Source organism: Nasonia vitripennis, chromosome 1 (assembly GCF_009193385.2).
Source record: "Nasonia vitripennis strain AsymCx chromosome 1, Nvit_psr_1.1, whole genome shotgun sequence".
In the NCBI taxonomy this organism is placed as follows: domain Eukaryota; kingdom Metazoa; phylum Arthropoda; class Insecta; order Hymenoptera; family Pteromalidae; genus Nasonia; species Nasonia vitripennis.
The window spans coordinates 6338690-6359706 of record NC_045757.1 but is presented as its reverse complement, the minus strand read 5'-3'; the positions used below and the strand labels follow the sequence as shown (position 1 = coordinate 6359706).

General features: G+C 37.4%; 2 protein-coding genes and 1 non-coding gene across 5 annotated transcripts; 2 read left to right on the top strand and 1 right to left on the bottom strand.

The window, feature by feature from the left end:
• Positions 1-263: 263 nt before the first annotated feature.
• Positions 264-1853, top strand: LOC116416003 (pyrokinin-1 receptor-like). The gene is made up of 3 exons (XM_031922111.2): positions 264-900; positions 978-1420; positions 1801-1853. The coding sequence occupies exons 1-3, from the start codon at positions 575-577 to the stop codon at positions 1851-1853; spliced, it is 822 nt and encodes a 273-aa protein (XP_031777971.1). The 5' UTR covers positions 264-574.
• On the bottom strand, positions 1450-13732 carry LOC100120522 (receptor-type tyrosine-protein phosphatase mu). 3 transcript variants are annotated; one of them, XM_008215695.4, is made up of 32 exons: positions 12475-13732; positions 10534-10787; positions 10290-10454; positions 9964-10235; positions 9667-9895; positions 9212-9589; positions 8892-9041; positions 8661-8819; positions 8434-8580; positions 8259-8377; positions 8009-8192; positions 7674-7940; positions 7484-7602; positions 7188-7416; positions 6804-7118; positions 6470-6735; positions 6323-6395; positions 5694-6244; positions 5330-5628; positions 4969-5254; positions 4802-4889; positions 4657-4733; positions 4443-4580; positions 4217-4363; positions 3939-4151; positions 3677-3873; positions 3496-3602; positions 3205-3419; positions 2999-3133; positions 2750-2898; positions 2538-2673; positions 1450-2466 (listed from the first exon to the last, which is right to left on the bottom strand). In XM_008215695.4, the coding sequence occupies exons 2-32, from the start codon at positions 10766-10768 to the stop codon at positions 2398-2400; spliced, it is 6114 nt and encodes a 2037-aa protein (XP_008213917.1). In that variant the 5' UTR covers positions 10769-10787; positions 12475-13732; the 3' UTR covers positions 1450-2397. The 3 variants fall into 3 exon arrangements, with proteins under 3 accessions (XP_008213917.1, XP_008213926.1, XP_016836792.1); XM_008215704.4 differs by having other exon boundaries at positions 2750-2895; positions 12475-12721; XM_016981303.3 differs by having other exon boundaries at positions 10534-10778; positions 12475-12721.
• Positions 13733-15194: 1462 nt separating this feature from the next.
• On the top strand, positions 15195-15266 carry TRNAQ-UUG. The gene has a single exon. It is a non-coding gene; the product is annotated as a tRNA-Gln (tRNA).
• The last annotated feature ends 5751 nt before the right edge of the window (positions 15267-21017 follow it).

The following is a 21017-nucleotide window of genomic DNA, read 5'->3' as shown; positions in this document are numbered from 1 at the left end:
TTTGATGTGCAATTATAAAGATGATTGTAAATAAATGTGTAGAATTTATGCGTTGAAGCGTTAATTATATTGAATCAGATGTATCTACCGGTGGACAAGACTATGCCTAAACTTCTTTTTTTGGGATACTGATAACTTTGATTCTCCTCCCTATCAGTATTTTTGATAGAATATTAGCACTATGAAAGGAAACAGGTTTTGGAAGCGTTCTGCCTTCGTTCAGTACCATCAATGCAACATGAGTGACGGTTCCAAAATTTTCGAGCTTGAAAATCGTTATTTTATTATCAAACTTACTATATAATTAAACTTTACAATCGCAATCATTAGCCTACCGCGAATGCCAAGAGCAAATAATTTGCTATCACACGTTGCTCGGTGTCTGTATGTACAGACTACTTGTACATGTATATCACACTTCCCGAGTCAGAAGAGTGCTGCAGCTCCATCATTAAATTTGTTTTTCGAATCGTCGATTTTCGAATCAGTCATACAATTTTTATTCAACTGAATTAGTGTTGACACAGTGCTTGGTAGTGTTAGCTAATTACTGTACTTAAATTGGAAATGAACAATGGATAGTTTAGAAATCATTGAGAACATCAGCGAATCTATAATCGATTTCGATTTGAATTTAACAGACATAGATAATTCTAACGACAATTATTGGCTAAACCAAAATCCAATTTACATGCTTGTGATATATATTTGTATAGGAATCATCGGTGTAGTGGGAAACATCATTACTTGCATTGTTATAGCTACCAACAAGTCTATGCATACTGTAACTAATTGTTATTTGTTCAATCTGGCTATTTCCGACCTGCTGATGATCATCTTTGCATTTCCTGCATTCGATGGTTATGACAGGTACAGCAGTAAGACTGTTTGCTTTCTGAGGTAATTCATCCATCAAATTTAACATTTTTTAAATCGTAATTGTATCTCGTTTAATTTCTGTTTTGCTGACTGTACAGAGGATTCATAGCTGAAGCTTCGGTCTACATCTCCGTGCTAACCATCGTAGCATTCAGTATTGAACGTTACCTGGCAATCTGTCACCCTTTCTTCGTCCGAGCTTTATCTCACCTTTCTCGGGCTTCTCGAACCATTCCAACGATTTGGATATTGGGCTGCGCTGGTGCCCTACCCGTGGCTATGCAAATCGGTATTATACATGATTATAGGTCGAAAGATCGAGCCATATGCACCGTTGTCACAGCGTCTGGGCCATTTTACCTAGAGCTCTCTACTGTTGTTTTTTTCATTCTGCCCATGATTCTTATGATTTGGTTGTACACGTTGATGGGCATTAAATTAAGAAGTTCGGGGCGAAGGCTAGAAACAAGAGACGGTGAAAGTAGACGGACCGAAGAAGATGCGAGGAACAACAGCAACAAACGAGTTCTTAGGATGTTGGGTGAGTTGGTATGAAGAATAGAATTGTTCTTCACAATTTCGAAACTTTTTATTAACTTTATTTGATAAGTGATGATTCAATCAGATGTTTTTAATGCAGTGTCGGTGGTGGCAACATTCTTCTTTTGCTGGGCTCCTTTCCATCTGCAGCGTTTGATTGCTATGCATTCCGAGATAATAATATACTATTATGAGAATATTATAAAAATTTATAATGTCATCACTCGTATAAGTGCTGTATTCTCGTATTCGTCGACTATGATCAACCCGTTGCTCTACAACGTGATGTCGAATAAGTTTCGACAAGCTTTCAAGGTCTGTATTTGCTGTAGACTTAATTTTTTTTTGTACTTTGTTGTTAAATGAGTAACGTTTCCACAGGATACATTTATAAAGGTTTGGTCAGTCCTTTCGTGCAGCAGTCAAACTACTAATTCAATCGAGGTAATTGATCTCAAAAAGTATCCGTCTACTAGTGATTAAACTACATGTTAAAATATTTTATTCTAAAGAGTTTTTTTTTAAGCACCACGAATAAAATACGTTAAATGAATCGCATTCTATCATTTTCTTTGCATAATTGAATTATCATCTTTGGCGACGCTTATCGGCGCTTCCTCTTGCGATGGCAATGTGTTCTGGCTCTAGTAAACGTTGGTTTGCGAAGCCTTTTTGTATATTTTATATATTTTACGTTATCCTCATTATAAACAGCATCGATGGAGTTACTAATCGTAGTACGTTACTTTTTCTTCACAAAAAATAATTACAATAATCACTAATACATAATTATTGCTAATACATAAAAACTCGAAGTCTCGACCTCATATGTTTGAGGGGGTTAATCAGAACAATTTTTGATAAATGAAAATAACTTGTGTTCTTTCTTATTCATACCATTTCCGATATTAAAATACATTCATACCAAGCTCTCTCACACGCACAGTCGTCTTGATTTCGCTTTTCTCTTGCTCTTCTTTACTGTAATGTAGAAGAAGGCACAGCCGCACAAGCCAAAGCCACGTCGTAAAGGTATTCGAGGTACTTCTGCGAAGTAGAAATAAGAAATTAGTCATTCAATACCGGCTATCTCCCAGATAATAAACAAATTAACTGACTGGTTGACTGAGAAAATCTTTCCGGCATCGCCGAATCGCCTGCACAGCCTGAGGCACGTCGCATTCTTTATCCACTGTCATTCTCTTGAGTAAAAATGACGACGCCAGCCAAATTCCACTAGCTGTCACTCCATTTCTGAAATAGTCGTTATAAATCAATATAATTTTTATTGCATGAGAAAAAAGAAAGACAAATTAAATTCGAGCTTTACGCGCAGGCTATAACTATGGGACACTTATTCGTCTTTGGTAGCTCATCAAAGGCCTTCCAGAGTTGCACAAGTTCCTTGACAGGGGGAAGCGAGAATTCTGGCCAGTTCTTGTAGCTCAGAATCTTAACCCTTTGCTCCTTGGATGGCTGCTGTCGATAGATTCGCATAGAAGTTAAATATTTGGTTAACGATGTACATCTCAAGTGCGATGCTCGTGAAAAATTATGCATCTAATTCGTCGACTATTACCTCAGAACTATCTATAATAAGGACTTCTTCTTTCAAGTAATACTTCGAGTCTGTCGTCGAGCTCTGCTGACGAATGATCTTCAGGTACTTGGTACTTCCGAACTCTTGACTATCCGCAATCAGCTCGCAATAAGTCTGCAAAAATTGTAGGTGTGAAAGAGAAGCTTCTAGAGACAATTCAGTTAATCGAAAGCTTTGAATCTTACCGGGTCTTGCAAGTCCGGTAGTTGCAAAGCGAGTACGTATTCTACGTTTAACTCTGACAGCATTCGCCAGAAGTCTGCCAACGTTGTGGGCATTGGCAATTGTGTCGTAATGTACTGACAGTCTTTGAATATACCTCTGACGCTCGTTGCTGCGATATAGTCGCTGTCGTTGTCCGTATTTGATGATCTCTTTAAGTACAGCCTGTTCAGGCTAGCTGTACACACGATTAGGAATTTTTTAATATTTAACGTATTTCAATTGCTAGGAGCAATCGAGAAAAATCGCAATACCTGCAGTTTCTGGAAACCTGTGCTTTGCCCTGTTTCTGTCCGACAGAGTCTTTTCGGGAAGCGGTGGAGAGCCGAGGACTTCGTTCCACCAACTCGTGTCTAATATTCTGAAATTATGATTGCAGATAACTATTTGCAAGTAATGGGCAGCGTATATTTGTATAACGTTATAAGCAAAAACCTTTGGTAAAGCTGGGACGATTTTTTCTTTGCCTCCTCAATCCTGTCGGGCAGAGTCTCATCGCAGCTAAAGCACGTGTCCTTTGTATGGAAGTATTCGACGAGCACCAGATGAACCAGTAAGTACTGCTCTGTATTATCCACCATGTTCAGTCTTCCTTGCCTGACCGACAATAGGTTCTCAAATACGTAAATGACCTATCGATATGAAGGTTTAGCTTTGATCTATTAAAATTGAAATCATGAGTATTGTCGTATCCCACCTTCTCGCAAAAAGCTTGATGAAGACAGATATCGAGAACAATGAGGGTACCAGTACGCCCAACTCCAGCACTGCAGTGCACGACGATAGGTGGTTGGTTTGCTCGATCATCGAATGGGGCGTGTCTTTGCAGTTGCTGCAGGAAGGCGACGATGCTTCGTGGACTCGAGGGAACGCCGTGGTCAGGCCATGCCGTGTAGTGCAGGTGCTCTATCTGTAACGTTAACAAGTTATTTTCAATTTTGAAAAATAAAAATGTTTTCAAGTTTGCGTTCTTACCGTCCGTGCCTCCAGGGTTCCACAGTAAACTTTGAACGTCCTGTATGTATAATCAGAATGGATTTCTTCGCTGGAGAACTGAACCAATATCGTACCATATAAGATTTTCTTGCCAACTGCGGAAGGCCAGTATTGCTCGCACTTGATCTGGAATCAGAATAAAAATTAATTTTGTACTATACACGGTGGCACTTGCTTTGTGGAAATGCTCGAAAGCTTGAATTACTTTATCATTTTCAACGAGGTTCGCCATCATGCAGATGATTTGTACATTTTCCTGCCAGATCATTCGCCAAAAGTCAACTATTGTATTTGGTTTTGGTCCTTGAGTAGCTATGTAGGCCTTTTCTTTTCCACCGTAGCCCTTTCGTGACACATAAGATGTATTATTATACCTAAGTACTTGTTAAGCTACTAGATTTTTAAACATCTATGCTTACCGTTATGAAATTAGCATTGATGTAATCTGAGAAAGGTTCTTCGGATAGTTTATCTAAAACTACTCGGCTTTCGTCGTCTAAAAATTGATCGTGAAATTTATACTTTTACTTTTATAGCTCCAGACTTTATGACAGAAGTACTTACAGGGAAACAAGTTTGCATATCTATTCTTTGGTTTGGTTTCCGATTGAGATCCATAAGCGCATGATTTCGTTGGTCCATGTATGATCATCTGAATGATTGATATGTATTTGCGATTATGATGTAGTGAACGATAATATAAATACCATATAATCACAAATGACACTCACTGAATATTCATTTTTCAATTTGCTAGCTTTGTAAGCTTTTTCAAAGTAATTCTCAAAGTCCTCCACTTTTACTGGCATCGCGAACTCCTTCTTCTTCTCCACAATGAACATATTATTCATTTGTATGTCTTTGATTTCTTTTTCGTCTTGCACATTCTTCACCTTTGCACCAGTTTCAACTTCATCCATCGAGTCATTTGACTTCTTCTTGCCTAAGTCGTTGGATAGTGGCATGTTCTCTTGCCGACCTGGTTTAGGCTTGCTTGCTATGAAAGTTCCGGCGAGTCTTAAACAATTTCATGAGATAATTTTATTTTGCCGAAGAGCGACATAATTTTTAATATTATTTGGAAATACTCACTTTTTTCTGTACACAACAAAAGCCAACAGTGCTGCTATCAAAATAATGAAGAATAAAGGTGTCAGCCACATAGCATAATTTTTAGGCAAGTCAGCTATCGAAATTGGGTTGGTTTTCACAGACTTCAAAATATTTGTTCTCAGTTTCTCAGATTTCTGGCCACCTAAACTTTTTTTACCGTCCACTAGCATCAAGTGAACGATGTACGACTCCTTTGGGCAAAGAGGGTGATTCTTAAAACCACCATATTCTTTGCCATCCCCGATTATGAAGTGTTTATTAGCATAGGATTCTAATTTCTGAAATAATTAATGTTCCAGTTGTAAATGACAAAATTCAGAGTTACAAATCGTTGAATACTCACCGTCAAGTTAGCAGCTATCCATGAAGCCTTGTAGTAAGCAGAATTCTGCTCATCCAAATATAGATCGACATCTTTATTGCTTCGATCTTCATCACAGTACTTTGTTCCCTGTACCATAAGGAGAATTATACTATCTTTTACATCGTACACCACTTCAGGTATGCTGATGTCAATAGTGATAACGTCGTCTCGAGGTCTGGGCTTCAAATCTTGCGTTGAGAAGTTAACGAAACTTGGCAGACTTATGAAGCCACTGACAGGGTAACCTACTTTATTCCCTTGTGTGATCGCAGCAACGGATATATGGTATGCCGTGGATGGTAGCAAGTCTATATTTGTGCTGTATTCCGACTGGTATTCTGACACCATTATTGAATACTGTTTTATCTTTGTAGGTGGTTCATGCTTCAAGTGGGTCTCCCGAATTAGAGCATGAATATAATAGCTGACTATCCTACCGCCACTTTCCAGCGGATGATGCCAGGTGATGCTCACCGACGAGTTTTCTCCATCAGTTTGCTTCAGAACTAAGTTTCTTGGGGCGCTGGGTGCTAAGATTTACGTGATATTTATATATTATTGGATTTTTTGATTGTATAAATCAATGTTCATTCAGTTAGAATCCTTACTTAATTCTTCCCATATGACGGGTGTGCTGACTGGTTTGGATCCATTTGGTACACCTTCATTGTAAGCTGTAATCTGTGGGTATCGATAAAAAATGCAAAATTTATTTGGCACAGCATGATGCACAGCACAAGAAAAATGTTGCATACCTGGATTAGTTCGTAGATATCTGATGATGGAAGAGAGACAGTTTTACACAATGTGTCTTGCGATATCCAAAATGAGTGTTTACAAAATTCGCCGGGCTGTACTATTGCACTTTCTTCACAGTTTTGTCCACTTAAGTCGCAGAATTTTATTGTATAATGCTTTAATTTGCCGTTTAGTGGTGGTTTTGGCACTTGCCACCTCAACGTGGTACTATGGTTAAACGTATCTACTTCTATAATTTTTGGCTTCTGAATAGGCATTGGTTCTAGAAAAACAATAGTTTTTCTTATATTTTTGTAAGCTTTCATATCTATTACTAATAGATTATATTACCTCTAGCAGGCATGGTGAAAGATTTGACAGCGCATGCGCTTTCATTCGCGGAACCGCCTGGAGATCTTAGGGAGCAAACGCGAATTTCGTAAGTTTCCGTACCATAAAACAATTTTTTCTCCAGAGGATAATAGTAGTCTTGAATTTCCTGATTAACTAAGGTTTTGTTTAACTTTGTGATGATCAGTTTGGACGAACGAATGGGTCCAGTATTTGTCCAGCAATCACTTGGTGGGTTCCAACGAATCGTTGCAGCGATCGATTCGTTACTTTCATTGGTTAAGTGTAAATTGCTAAATATCTCAGTTGGTATTTCTATAACACAATGATAATAATTATGATTTGATAAAATATCAAAGTCTATATCGAAAGGATAAAACTTACTCAATGAATTCGTTGTGTGATTTAATACTTTTTCTTCACCTCTACGCGCAGACGTGGATGCGTAAACTGTGACCAGATATGTTGTGTAAGGCCTTAAACCGTTGAACGTAAAACTAAACGTTTCTTTTAACTCGTTTTTTATAACCGAACGTATCAAAGCTTGCATACTATCGGTTGTCAAATTGTACGTAGATTGGCCGAAATCCTTGCATCCGTGTGATTCTATCGGCTAAAAATTGAATTTTAAATTTAATCTTGTCCTTTTATCTATTTCAGATTCGTTTAAAATTACGTACCTGAATTTCTACAGTGTAATTAACAATTTTGCCATTTGGTTTCTCTGGGGGTCTCCAATTTAGAGTTATCTTATTTACTGTATTAGGCACAGATTCTAAATGGCTTACAAAACTGGGGGCTGAAAAAAAAATATTTTGAAAATGCAATTTAATATAATGAACATAATAAATATATTGCAATGTGAAGCACCTCCTTCTAGTGTCCTAACGTATCTGCTAAGAATATTACTCGATTTTGCTGACTTTACAAGGAACGCATACATCGTAAAAGGTTCCAGTCCTATAAATATTTTTGGAAAGGATGTAGATCCATTAAATACTATACTGCTAACAGAGGTTACTTCTACATGATACCATTTGTCTGGGCATGAATCGATTACATGCCTTTCTCTGTTAATGTCTAAAATTAGGCTTGTTTCATTAATAGCCTTGATAATGAAATTGACGGCTGCTGACTCTGGATAATTATTTATAAAATTAAATTTGAGAACAAATAATTTAATTAAAAATAATAGTAATGCTTACCCGTGCACTCGGTGGTAAAATTTGCCCAAGATCCGCGAAAAGTTCTATTTTCGGCTTCGAGAACTCCGATTGCTTTGTATTTAATTCCAGGACTTAAAGGTTCGGCGAACGCAGATATGACATCATTTTTCCTGACAATCGTTTTATTAGTGACGATGAAAGGGTGCGTCATGTTCTCCTCTAGCTGACAAATTAAAAATGCAATAATCCGCATGTCTCGGTATAATTTTTGTATTCAATCATTTCTTACCCAAATTTCGAAGTTGAGAATTGTAGGTACGAATTCATACTCTTCCTGCATACTTAAATAAACTCTGACACAAGTGTAATTTATCGGCTCTATTAAGGGAGCCGGTGGTGAGCCAACGCCTGGAAGTAGATGAAGTTAGATACTGTATCCTATGAAGATTTCGAGCAACAATTACCTTTTTTGCAGTCCGGTAGAAAAAATAGTGTCGTATTCGATTTAACGCATCCACTTCTACATGCTCCTGTGGCGATACTACAAGCACCATAGGCACAGTGTCCGCATGTCTGCGCGCAATCGTAACCATAAGTTGACTCGGGACAACCTGGCGTGAAAAAATTTAAACGAGTTATGTTTCGAACACCTAAATAATCGATGTTACAATACGCTTACAAATGAACTAACGGTCGGAACACGTTGGCGTTTTGTACCCTGGAGCACAGGAACAGCCTTTTTTGTCGCAAGCCACTAAGTTTTGGCAATTTGAATGCGAAGGGAAAAACGTGGAACATCTTGCCAAACAAGATTTACCTATTCTTCCTTCTTCACAGGGTAATCTGTGCTCTGTAATGTAAATGTAATCATGCATTCATGAGCTTTAAATTTCAGTTGTGTAGAGCCAGTCAAAATTATTACCCTCGGGTGCGATTTTTTGGTCAATCGTGCTGATGATTTCAGAAACGCCGTCTTCTGAAATTTTCTGACACGTGACGTTTGGCCATACGTATACTGAACTTCCGCTGTTATAGTCTTGATAGTTGTCGATTTTTACGTATTTCAGTCCATCTGCAGAAAAATAACGACGTTATAAGCGAAGTTGAATAGGTCGCTGAAGTCCAGTTGTGCAGTTCATTAACGTGATAAAAACTTATTTTCACGCATAGCAAAAGAGACAACGCATGCTTATCAGTTCAAAGTTTTATCTTCATTAATACGTACAGTTGTCGAATACTGACCATCGTAGCAGCGACGAACGTTGGAGAGAGCCCAGTAACTGGTATTTCTGTACGTATTATTGGTCAACAGAGTATTGATTTCCAAAGTTATCGGTTGTGACATATTTTTAGTCAAAGTGTAATCTATTTTCACGTTATTCCAAACTCTCAAGCCATATGGATTTTTCGATTTAGAGCTTGAAGCTTGCTGTTTATCCTCGTGTCTAATAATTTTGATGGCTCTTTTGTAGCCCTTTCGATCGACCACATCGATGTTCACAATGCAATCTGGACACATGTTAAAGGACATTTCGACGCAGATCCTCTTATCGGACGACGAGGTCATGAATTCAGGGCTGCTAAGTTTGGCCTGCGTATTCCTCGTCATGGAGTAACTATCTGAAAATATCGATGGTACGGATATTCAATTTGTCAAGTAGCTTATCGTAAGGAAATTTTTCATTGAACATACGTACATTTGTGAAACTTCATCAACATTTTTCCTCGACTCCTGGCGTTGAGGGAATATTCAGTCGTACGAGTCCGGTTCTGAAAATGTCCACTGAAGTAGTTGGACCATTTAGGGCGATTCTCTTCATGCCTTAATATTCGTTTCTCGGAATCGTAGACTTCTATCAAGATTCGCGCACGAAAGTCCCACTTTAACACGAAAGTCCTCCACTCCGTGGTCGACAGTATTTCACTCTGTATGAACATAAGCAATGTTTAACAATTTCGTTTTACTTATGTAACTCTGATACCCTTGCCCTTACATCGTACTCGGCCAACTTTGTCAAACAGCTGCCTATAGGGATAGCCATCGCTGGTTCGGCTATCCCTCTCTCGCATTTTCGTATGATGGATTTGGTGTTCTTCCAGCCACCGAGAAGGACGAAAAAGCAGAATTCGTGCTCCGGACTACTGAATCCGTTGCAGATTGCAAAATGAGCGTCGCTGGAACCACGAACTGACACGGCCAAACTACCGCTGTTCGGCAGACTGGTCACGTTAGCGAAGCGATCGGTCATCTCTTCTACCGTAAAATCTGCGAAAACAAAATCATCAGATCTCGGTGGAAGATTTCATCGCGTGAACTTACCTTCCCATCGATTGTCGAATATAGGAGCCATCGGTGAATGCAGGCTATCCGTATAGTACCAACTTCCCTCGGCTCCTTTCCAAGACTTTGTACACGTTTTGTAAGAACTCATCGAACACGCCAAGTTGTCGTTCGTCGGGTACACGTACGTGTTCTCGTGGACAACTAGCATCACACAAAAATACACTTATTTTCATAACAACATAGGATTAAAAAAGCACGTAACACGACAAAAGTATCTAACCAACTGGCTCGTAGGACAAGCTGGGAGGCTTGTACGTAGGGTAATTCCAATTCAGGTGATCATTCCAGACGAGAGCACTGTCGACATCGTCGGTCACGCAGTACATCTCCTTCCCTAGTTGTCTGTACAAGCTACTCGTTAAGGCGGCAGGATTCGACAGAATGAAAAACTCGCCGCAGACCTGCGCCCACAGCACCCCCAGGAGCAGCCAAAGGGTCAGCCATAGCCTCGACATTTCTCACAGCCTGTAATCACTTTTGTCTCCGTTTGCACTGGCTCCGCATAATTTCAACTGGCACCGAGTCGAGGCAGACACTTGGAATATACTGCGCCGCTCTCTGGATGAGTAGTCGAGAGAGGAAGCCGGCTTCCTCTTCGATAAGCTTTTGATTCAGCGCGGTCGGGAATACTAACGTACAGTTTCGTGTCGCGGCTTTTCGCAACGCGCTTTTTCGAGATACTCGTAACGCCCAGAGAAGAACATAAAATTCGTTCGATCGGATGTGTGATGGAAGTGAATCGACGCGCGATGCAGTTTATTTTCGCGCTGCAGATTGATAGCGCGCGCGTATCAGAGCAACGGAAGTCGATGATTCGCTCGCTTCGCGATTGCGCCGCTGTGAGTGTACGCTTTTCCTCGCTTCGAAAATTGTTTATTCTCGAACGATCGGCTGTGTAAATTTCTCCGAAAAGTCAAACCGCCATACATATGATTTGCAGCCGCGGAGGTATCGTAGCTTTATGACGCATCGGGCAGAACAGAGGGATGGCTTTATTTACGGCCGAAAATTATTATTTTATTGTTCGACGGACGAGTTTATGCCTCTCTATAGAGACGTTGTAACGGATTCGACGTGTTCGCGCACAAACGATCCCGAGGTCAAGGATGCCGCTCGTAAAACGACGATCGGAAACTCGCCGGGTGTGTGTATACGAAACGTTTATCGCTGTATTACAGTAGTATATGTGTAGAGAAGGAATCGAGCAAAAGAAGGAACGAGAGAAATGAGAGCGCGTTACGCCAGGGATAAAAGCTGGAAAAACGAGAGCCGCTGCACTTGTGTGTTGAGAGAATGCCGAAGGGCCGGCAAGTCGTAAAACAAAGCAGGCTCAACTACTACTCGGTAATTTTCGCTCGCAAGTGGCGCCTGCGAGGCGACTGTAATTCTTTTTATTCGCCTCTGTCGCGAGTTTGCGTAAACGCGGTTAGAGCCCGAGAGAGAGAGAGAGAGAGAGAGAGAGAGAGAGAGAGAGAGAGAAATAAGGTGGTGTTTGTGTGTACAAGCGGTGAGACGATCGTGGGACGCAGGCGTCGATGGGGCTGTGAATGGTAATGTTATATTATCCGCGACTTTTTGCATTTTTTAGCGTCGCGCGTATTATCATCGAAATATTCTACTCACGTCGGAATGAAAGTTCGTTTCGCGCATGAATTATTGCCAAGAGCTGTGGAGTCATGTCGATCTATAGGTGATACGAGAGATGTGTTTTCGATTACCCGGACGAATAGTCCCTGTCACTGTTTGCCGATAAGCAAAGCGAACGCGATCGGGGTCGAGGAGGAGAAAAGTCCGGTGACTAAAATCGCGCCATAACCCGAAGCTGAGAGGGTAATTAAAGCCTCCGTAAAAGCGTCGCTCGCATAACACACACATGAGCGCAAGAGAGAGAGAGAGAGAGAGAGAGAGAGAGAGAGAGAAAGTCCGTATAGGCGCCGCGAACTAATAACGATTCGCAGCGCATAAATCAGAGCCGCGCTTGCACAATGCACTGCGGACGCTCGAAAAAAAGCCCGAGACAGAGACAGAGAGAGAAAAAGTAGGCTATCTCCGCAAGCCTCCGCGCCGCAAGAGATACGATTGTTCCGAGGGCTTGAAAATAGACGCCGGCGAGACGATCGGTTTGCGAGTCTTGAAGTAGCGCGGGTAAATAAATTAATACCTTCGGTGACAGACGCCAACTCGAGAATCGCATAATCACAACATCCCCTGGCCTTGAATCCTCCAGTAGGTAGCTTGCGAGCACTGGTATATCACAGCACCATCACACAGACGTCGTTCCACTTCTCTCGCTCTTCGCGCGCGGAACAAATCGGTGAAAACTCGCGACGGAAAAATAAAAATCGCGCTTCGAGAGAGAGAATGAGATATATAGTACAGTCGTCAGTTCATGACTCGCGAGGAGAATCGCCGCTCGATTTTTCAAGGCGCCGCGCGAGAAAGCGGCGAGGATCTATCGCGCATGCGCTCCTCCCCCCTAGTGCGCTGCTGCTTTCGGTACTCTATTATGTACCGCTGGAAATGACGGCTATCTAAACGATGCGGCTCGAATACCGATCAGTGTCACTGGGATGCCGGTGTGGACACTGCGTGTGTGTATAGTGTGAGCTGGTATCCGGGGATGGCTGTAGATCCGGTCGGGTTGATTAGAATATTTATGTCATGTTCAAGCACTAACCATTTCATGCCATTTGTACGAAAAACTAATATTCCTTTCTTATTGCGATGATACTTCTAAAGTCTAAATCAAATCTTCGAAACTCACTATTAAGCACTTGTATCCAAAAGGAGAAGCTCTGCACGTCACCACAAAAAAAGTTCAAAACCGTTGCAACAAAGCGTCACCTCGAGGCACTCCAATCCAATTCATAAATATGATACAAGCACACACTCATGGCAAAACAGTAGGAGAGTCACAACATTTTTCCCGCATCGGACGTTTTGCTCCGATGCGTGTATAGGATTCGCGCGCGATTATTATTCGAGGCTAATCGATGAGGAACGCGTCGCGCGTGAGGCGAATGTAACACCACTATGCTGAACCACTGCCACTACAATACTGGCGCCGATAACTGGATCGACATCGTACTTAAGAATTCCGTGCGAGGATTCGCTGTTACGTATGCGTGCGATTTCTTTCCCTTTTTTTTTATTTTTAGACGGGAGGCAAAAGACTCGTCGGCGGTGGAATCTGCACGATTTTGTAATCCGCCGCATGACGGCTGTGCTGTTTGCTCAATGCTTCTCGATGAATAATTAAAAGATTTTGCTCGAATGGATATTTTTTTGTTTGACTTATTAATCATTCACGTATTTGTCCCTGGTAGAAATGACCCTAAGAACTGGCCATTTATTAGGTAGTAACTAGGTTAAATACTAAGAACTGGCCAGTTACTAGCCTGTTCTTAGACTCATTTCTACCAGGGGTGCTATATTCAACTCCATTGTTTTCTTTTCGCTAATTTCATGGCACTTCATTAAAATTTATAATATAAGACGACGTTTGATTCAAACGTATCGAATTCTAACGAATGACAATGAGTTTTCGTACCGGTTACGGTCGAATTAACATTTAGCGATATGACAACCATGATTTCTTTATTAGGGTCATCGAATAATGTCAGCGTACAGTACACTGTGTGAGTGGAATCTCTATCGGGCGCCTATAATGCTTACAGTTAAGTTTTAATCAATTCACGATGCTAATTAATACAAAAAATATTTCAATTAAATATTTTCGATATTCAATTTCGTTAAAAGTTTAGCAAAAATAATTGAATTTACGCGTGATCGGATTATGACAAATAATGATGCATTTTTGTCAACGTTTGAAAATAAATCAATAATTGCAGATACCTGACTTACCGACCTTCGAGCACGCTCTCAAGGTAATGCGCGAAACAGATCGATATGAAAATATTTATTTATTTATTTATTTTAAACAGCTCAAAATGTTGCAGAGGTAAACATAGTTACCTGTTAGCAGGCTTCGTATATAGAAACATAAATAATATAAAATAATAACTAGAAAAAAATACTTAACATTATAACTTAAAGCTAACTTAAAACTGAAGTGAGATAATCTTTATCAAATACTAATAACTATTTTGCATTATGTACATCTTTATATAAAACTTGTCAACTTCAAAACCTTACCCTTTAAATCTATATGCAATCTTGAGTTTTAGTTTTAATCCATTTCTTAATCCTCCTTTTTGCAAACGCTTTGCTTATGTCTAATTCTTTAATCTCGTTTGGTCGTGAGTTATATATTTTAATAGCATTATTATAAACTTTTTAATAAAAGACAAAATATACAATGTAACTTTAGAAACAAAACATCATTTGATAATATGTCAAATGGACAGAACTAGAGAACTAGAACGAATGTCTATCTTGGCCTATTAAACAGGCGTCCTCACGTGCGCGTGAAACGGTACACGTCACCGGCGTGTGTATAGAACATACAGCTATAGAAACGGAAGACAGGAAGAGTAACTTGCTGAGATCCGTTGCACTTGTAGAACTCAGCTAGTTTGCATGCGTCAGTCAAGACGCATACAATTGCAGCAGCAAGTATAGCAATCATTGATGAAGACGAGAGTAAGAGATTAGTAATGAAGCGTATGCATTAAGGGTTGTGTAAATATTTGATATGTGGATATTGTTTTTTTTTAGTTTTTTAGAATATAATAAATTGTTAATATATATATATATATATGTGATTTTATATTAATTAAAAATTTAACATTGTCATAGTTTGTAAATTAGTACATTTTTAATTTTTTTTGCAATTTCTTTTTTTTTAATAAAAAATTTTGTTTTTTTTGCGTTTTTTGACTGGGTAAGCTGGGCTTCCAAAAATATTGCTCGTTGAATCACGGTCCCATGGTGTAATGGTTAGCACTCTGGACTTTGAATCCAGCGATCCGAGTTCAAATCTCGGTGGGACCTTCTTTTTCATATTTTTTTTTATTTTGTTAATCTGGAGAATGCCCTCTCCTTGTTCTGTAATGGTAAAAAAATTTGGTTTTGTTCAATAATTGTTGATACAAAATGAGTTTTAAAATCTTGAACCAGGTTAACTAACCTCTAAATCTACATATCTATATAACTATATTAATTTAGTTTCCAAAATTATTACAATAATAGTTTTTCATAATTTGGATGAATTGTTGCTTAATAATTAAAATCTCCCTTATCGATCGTTAGTGGGTAAAGCTATCGTGTCAGTACAGGCATGCGTAGTTTTTAAAATAACTGTACAATAGATTCTTGGCAAGCGCTATCAGCTTTAGCACTTGTATATGCGTAGGTATATAATCGCACTCTTACACTACACAGTTTCCACCGAGCTAATAATATTATAATACATATAAATTATCGTAGAAAGAAAATTAATTAAAATTGCTAAATGACAAGCTAGTGAAAGTTATTAGTTACAAAATTAAATAGAATAATGTAATTTAGATAGTAATGATAATTAAAATTCTCTAATCTACAAAAGCAATTTAGCAGAGCATTTTATAAGTAAAATATTTTGTTTTAATCACAGACAAGGCAAGTTTTTATCTTTTTAATCCAGAATGTCAGAGTATCAATGTCTCTCTCAGGTATTAGATAATCACGTTCGTTACAAAATATTCGAATGTGCAAAATGAAGGTCCTACCGAGATTTGAACTCGGATCGCTGGATTCAATTCCAGAGTGCTTTTTTTTTTGAAAAATGTTTTCTTTATTATTTATTCAAGTACAGTGAGGTGTTAGAATACATTGAAAAAGATACACTAGGTTCTTGCTTGGTAACAGAATGTCCCACTGGGGGCTCTCGCTGTGTTCACATATTTCTTAGTGTGTGTGATATTTTACATATTTTTTTTATGAAAGCGCATTGCGCGTTAAGTATCGGATTGGTTGCTTTGATAGGAGAAAGAGGCTTTGCCCCAAACCTTTCTTTGCTATGATATCTAATCTATAAATAGCAACATCGCGGGAGTGCGGATGCCTCCCGATAAGTGTGTCTCAAATTTTGAGTGTCATAGCAATAAAACTTCAACAACATTATTTTGCATCATATGTGATGCAGTATATCATTTTAGTTGTTTAGCACAAAAAACAACCGACATCAAATTCATAAGTGGTAACTTAATAGTGTGCCCAGAACATAGTGACACAAACCTAACCTCAAAAATAGAAGAGGAAGGTTTAGACGATGCAACAAGATTACTGATTGCACAAATAAAACCGAATAAAACGGAAGAAGTAAGGAGAGATCTACTACTTGAAGTTTCAACAGCAGAACAGGATGAACTTGACATCAATATTGAAGGAAAGTACAAGCTAATAAAAAATGAAAACCTTCTTCTGAAACAGCTAGTCAGCGAATTGAAGGAAAAAAACATACTACTTAGAGAAAAATTGCTAAATAAACAAAATGAAAGCCCTGCGGCTAGTTTTTCTTATGTAGAAGATACAAGTTTTCCTAAACTGTTACAAAAGAAAGTGCCTAAGATAACTGTAAAAAATGTGAGTAATAAAGCAGTGGACATCAAAAAGAAAGTTATAGAGTGCTTAGTTACTGAAAAGAAGATACAAACAAAAAACTTGTACGTAAACAGAAAAGAAGAACTTGTTATCAATTGCTTGAATAGTGAAAGTGCAGTGTTGACTGAATCGGTTTTGAAACATAACCTTGAAGGCATATGTGAGGTTAGGAAAGATACGTTGAAGAATCCTAAAATCAAAATTGTCGGAATCGACAACTACAGTAACATGGAAATGGAGGACATAGAGGATGACATAAACATGAGAAATTTTGGGAGTTTTACTAACAAGGGGCAAGTACTACGTATGTACAAAAGTAATTACAGTGGCTTAACTACAGTACTGATGGAGGTTCCTGCGGACATATAAAAATTCATCAAGGAGAATAAAAGCAGGACTTTTGTTGGCTACCAAAATTGCAAAGTACATGACTCTATAAATATAAATCCATGTTACAATTGTGGAAGATTCGGGCACAACGGTAATAAATTCAACAACAGTTCTGTATGCCTCAAGTGCGCAGAAAAACACAGGTCTAGTACCTGCACAAACAGCGCCTTTAAGTGTCTGAATTGTGTTTTTTCAAACAGCAAATATAATACAAAGCTTGACGTCAACCACGCTGCTAACGATACAAACCAGTAACATCCTGAAGAAAAAAATAAGCCTATATATAGACTCCACTGACTATCCTATTAGGCCTACCTTACCGGCAGTACATCAAGTCTATCGAGAACGTTACAATACTACTAATACACACAACACAACCACAGACAACACAATGAAACAGTCTACACAAGAACTACATAAATCTACAAAACAAAGACATGAAAGGAGTGAAGCAGCCAAGCAGCAGCAACATCAACAATCGAAGATTGCTAGTACACCAATTCAACCTGCTGCTCCAGCAAAAAATACAAGGTTAAGAAGCAGTAAAACTTAAATTAATAAAATGGATACTTTTGATTATCTAGATATAATACAAAAGGATTCAATGCAGAAAGAAAAAAACATACAGTGGTATTGGCGATCTAAACAAGACAATTAGCAACAAAAATGATATAATTATGCACTTAAATGTAAGAAGCACGAATGCAAATTTTGATAAGGTCAAAATATTTTTTGAAAGTCTGATCGACAAACCATCTGTTGTTGTTCTTTCTGAAACTTTTGAGCAGGTTAATCATAATTTTTTTGAACTGATTGGGAGTAACTATGAGTACGAGTCTTACTACAATGATAATAGGATAAATAGGAATGACGGAGTTATAGTATTCGTAAATAGAAACTTGGTGCAGAGCACAGAAATTGTTCAACAGGGTAGGATTAGAATTGTAAATACGAAAATTAACTTATAAGTTATAAGTAATAAGTATTAAAAGTAATAATAGCAATATTGAAATCTCATCCATTTACAGATCTCATGGCATACCTAAGACTGAGTTTATTTTAGATTTAAATAAATATTTGATAAAAAAGAGGAACATTAAAAATCATTTAGTAATAGGAGAGTTCAATATTGATTTATTGGATTGCGATCATTTGGGCCAAGAATTCCTGTGTAATTTTTTCGATAAAGGATATATTCATGGATTTGTTGGAATTACAAGGCCACCTGTGGGCATTGCTAAGGGATCCTGCATTGATAATATTTTCATTAAAACTGATAACATACATACAATTACTTATAAACTCAAACTATCAATAACAGACCATTACCCTATATTTATAGCTCTCAATAAAATGAAAATAGTATATAACAAACCAACAATAGTTATAAATTATAAAAAATTAAAAAATAGTGCTGAAACAAGAAACTGGAATGAAATTATCACAATGCAGGATCCTAATTTAGCAACAGATAAGTTGTTCTCTGAGATTAAACAATGTATCGAGTTATCCAAAATGAATCAAAAAAGGATTAGACAGGTGGGAAGGAAAAATTGGATCACTGATGCGATAATTAAATCGTGCGAAACCAAAGAATTTTTGTATAACTTCTGGAAGTTGAATATCAATAATGAGCAACTTAAAACTGAATACAAGACCTATAGCAAAATTTTAGAGAAAGTTATCAAAGACGCCAAAATTAGATATGATAAAAAAATAGTCGAAAAAAATGCAAATAACCCCAAAAAACTATGGAAAATTATAAACAATAAAGTGGGCAAAAAAGTCTAATGAAACCATAAGTTGTATAAAAATAAACGATATTAAAGTTACAGAGAAAGTTGAGATAGCGAGTAACATGAATAAGTTTTTTTGTGAAATCGGCCAAAAATTCAGTAATGGTATCGTGCAACCCAATAATGCTGAAAACAGACTACTGGATAATAATGCTAAGTCAATCTTTCTAAAACCCACAAATATAAATGAAGTAAAAAACATAATCAATACATTGAAAATAAAAATGATGGTGTGGACAAAATAAAAGCTAAGTCCTTGAAAGTGATTAGTAATTATATTGCGGTACCATTAACGCATATTTTTAATTTGTGCATTGAAAAAGCTATATGGCCCAGCTATATGGTATATATAAAAACATAACATTACCAATTATAGGCCCATCTCACTTATCCAATGTTGCTAAAATTTTTGAAAGAATAATCTTTAACAGGCTATATGATTTTATCCAAAAAAATAACATAATATCTTTTCTCGACTTGGCTAAAGCTTTTGATACAGTTGACCACAAGTTGTTATTAAATAAACTGTATTGTATTGGTATTAGAGGTCAGGCATTGGATCTCCTTAGAAGCTATTTGAATAACAGATATCAAACTGTTAAAATTGACGGTGTATAAAGTGATAGTTTACTAATAAGTATGGGTGTTCCACAGGGTACGATACTGGGTCCACTTCTATTTATTATATATATATATATATATATATATATATATATATATATATATATATATATATATGCTAAAGGAGATTCCACTAGAATCAATTCTATCGTACGCAGATGATACTGCAATTATAGCAACTGTCAATACATGGATAGAGGCGCAAAAAAGTATGAATGTGTTTCTTACTGTTATATACAAATGGTTAGCGGTAAATAAGTTATCTTTGAATGTGGATAAAACAGTTTGTATGCCATTTGGAAACTATTGCGATAGTGTACCGAAACTTATTGATGTAAGAATTCAAAATAGAAAGATAGCTAGAGTTGAGTATTACAAATACTTAGGAATTGTCATTGACTAGAATCTGAAATGGGATAAACACATCCAATATATATTAAAAAAGACAAAGTATCTAGTCTATATTTTTCACAAACTATCACACACTATGTCAACAGAAACTTTAAGAATGATATATTATGCTTTCTTCCACAGCATAATTAGCTATGGAATAGTAGCCTGGGGTGGTGCATATAGAAATAACTGTGATTTATTACAAAGTTTACAGAGAAAAATTCTCAAGATTATCAACAAAAATACTTTTAGTATACAAGATAGTCCATTAAACCTAGAGCAAGTATTTAATTTCGAATCCCTTAAAATCCATTATCAAGATCTCAAAACTCAATTCCAAATGTCTACAAGTATTACTCGAAAGAAAAGTTTAATTATACCTAAGAGCAAAAAACGAGTCAGTGATAAAAACAGTTATAATAATGCTATTATAATTTACAATGCACTACCAAATGAGTTCAAGGAATTAGATATAAGCAAAACCGCGGCAAAACGTAAAATTAAGTATTGGATCAAAACCAATCTTAGTTTTCCAGATAGTTTTAAATTGTTAAATTTGTTAAATTCTAAGAAAAGAAAATGTAATGAGTGTTTATTGTTGTTGAAATGATTTTGATAATGTAACTATCTTTAGTCTTAAGTACTAGTTTTAAGTCTTTTATTCTTCTGTTATATACCAAGCTTGTACACAGGTAACTTAGTTTACCTCTACAAGGCTTGCTGGTATGCGTATTCTTAAGGTATACTATGTAAGCTATCATCTTGGTTCAATAAATAAATAAATATCTTGAGGAGAGTGTATAAAATGGAATGTGCTATTTACATTCTTTACATGGGTATACATTTAGCGTTATGTATATTGTTATACTAACATCTGTTTATGTTAAGCATCATCTTTTTTTTCCAAAGTAGTTAAAGTCTTTCATTAATGATTTGTCAATTTTTGAGATATCGTAATTAT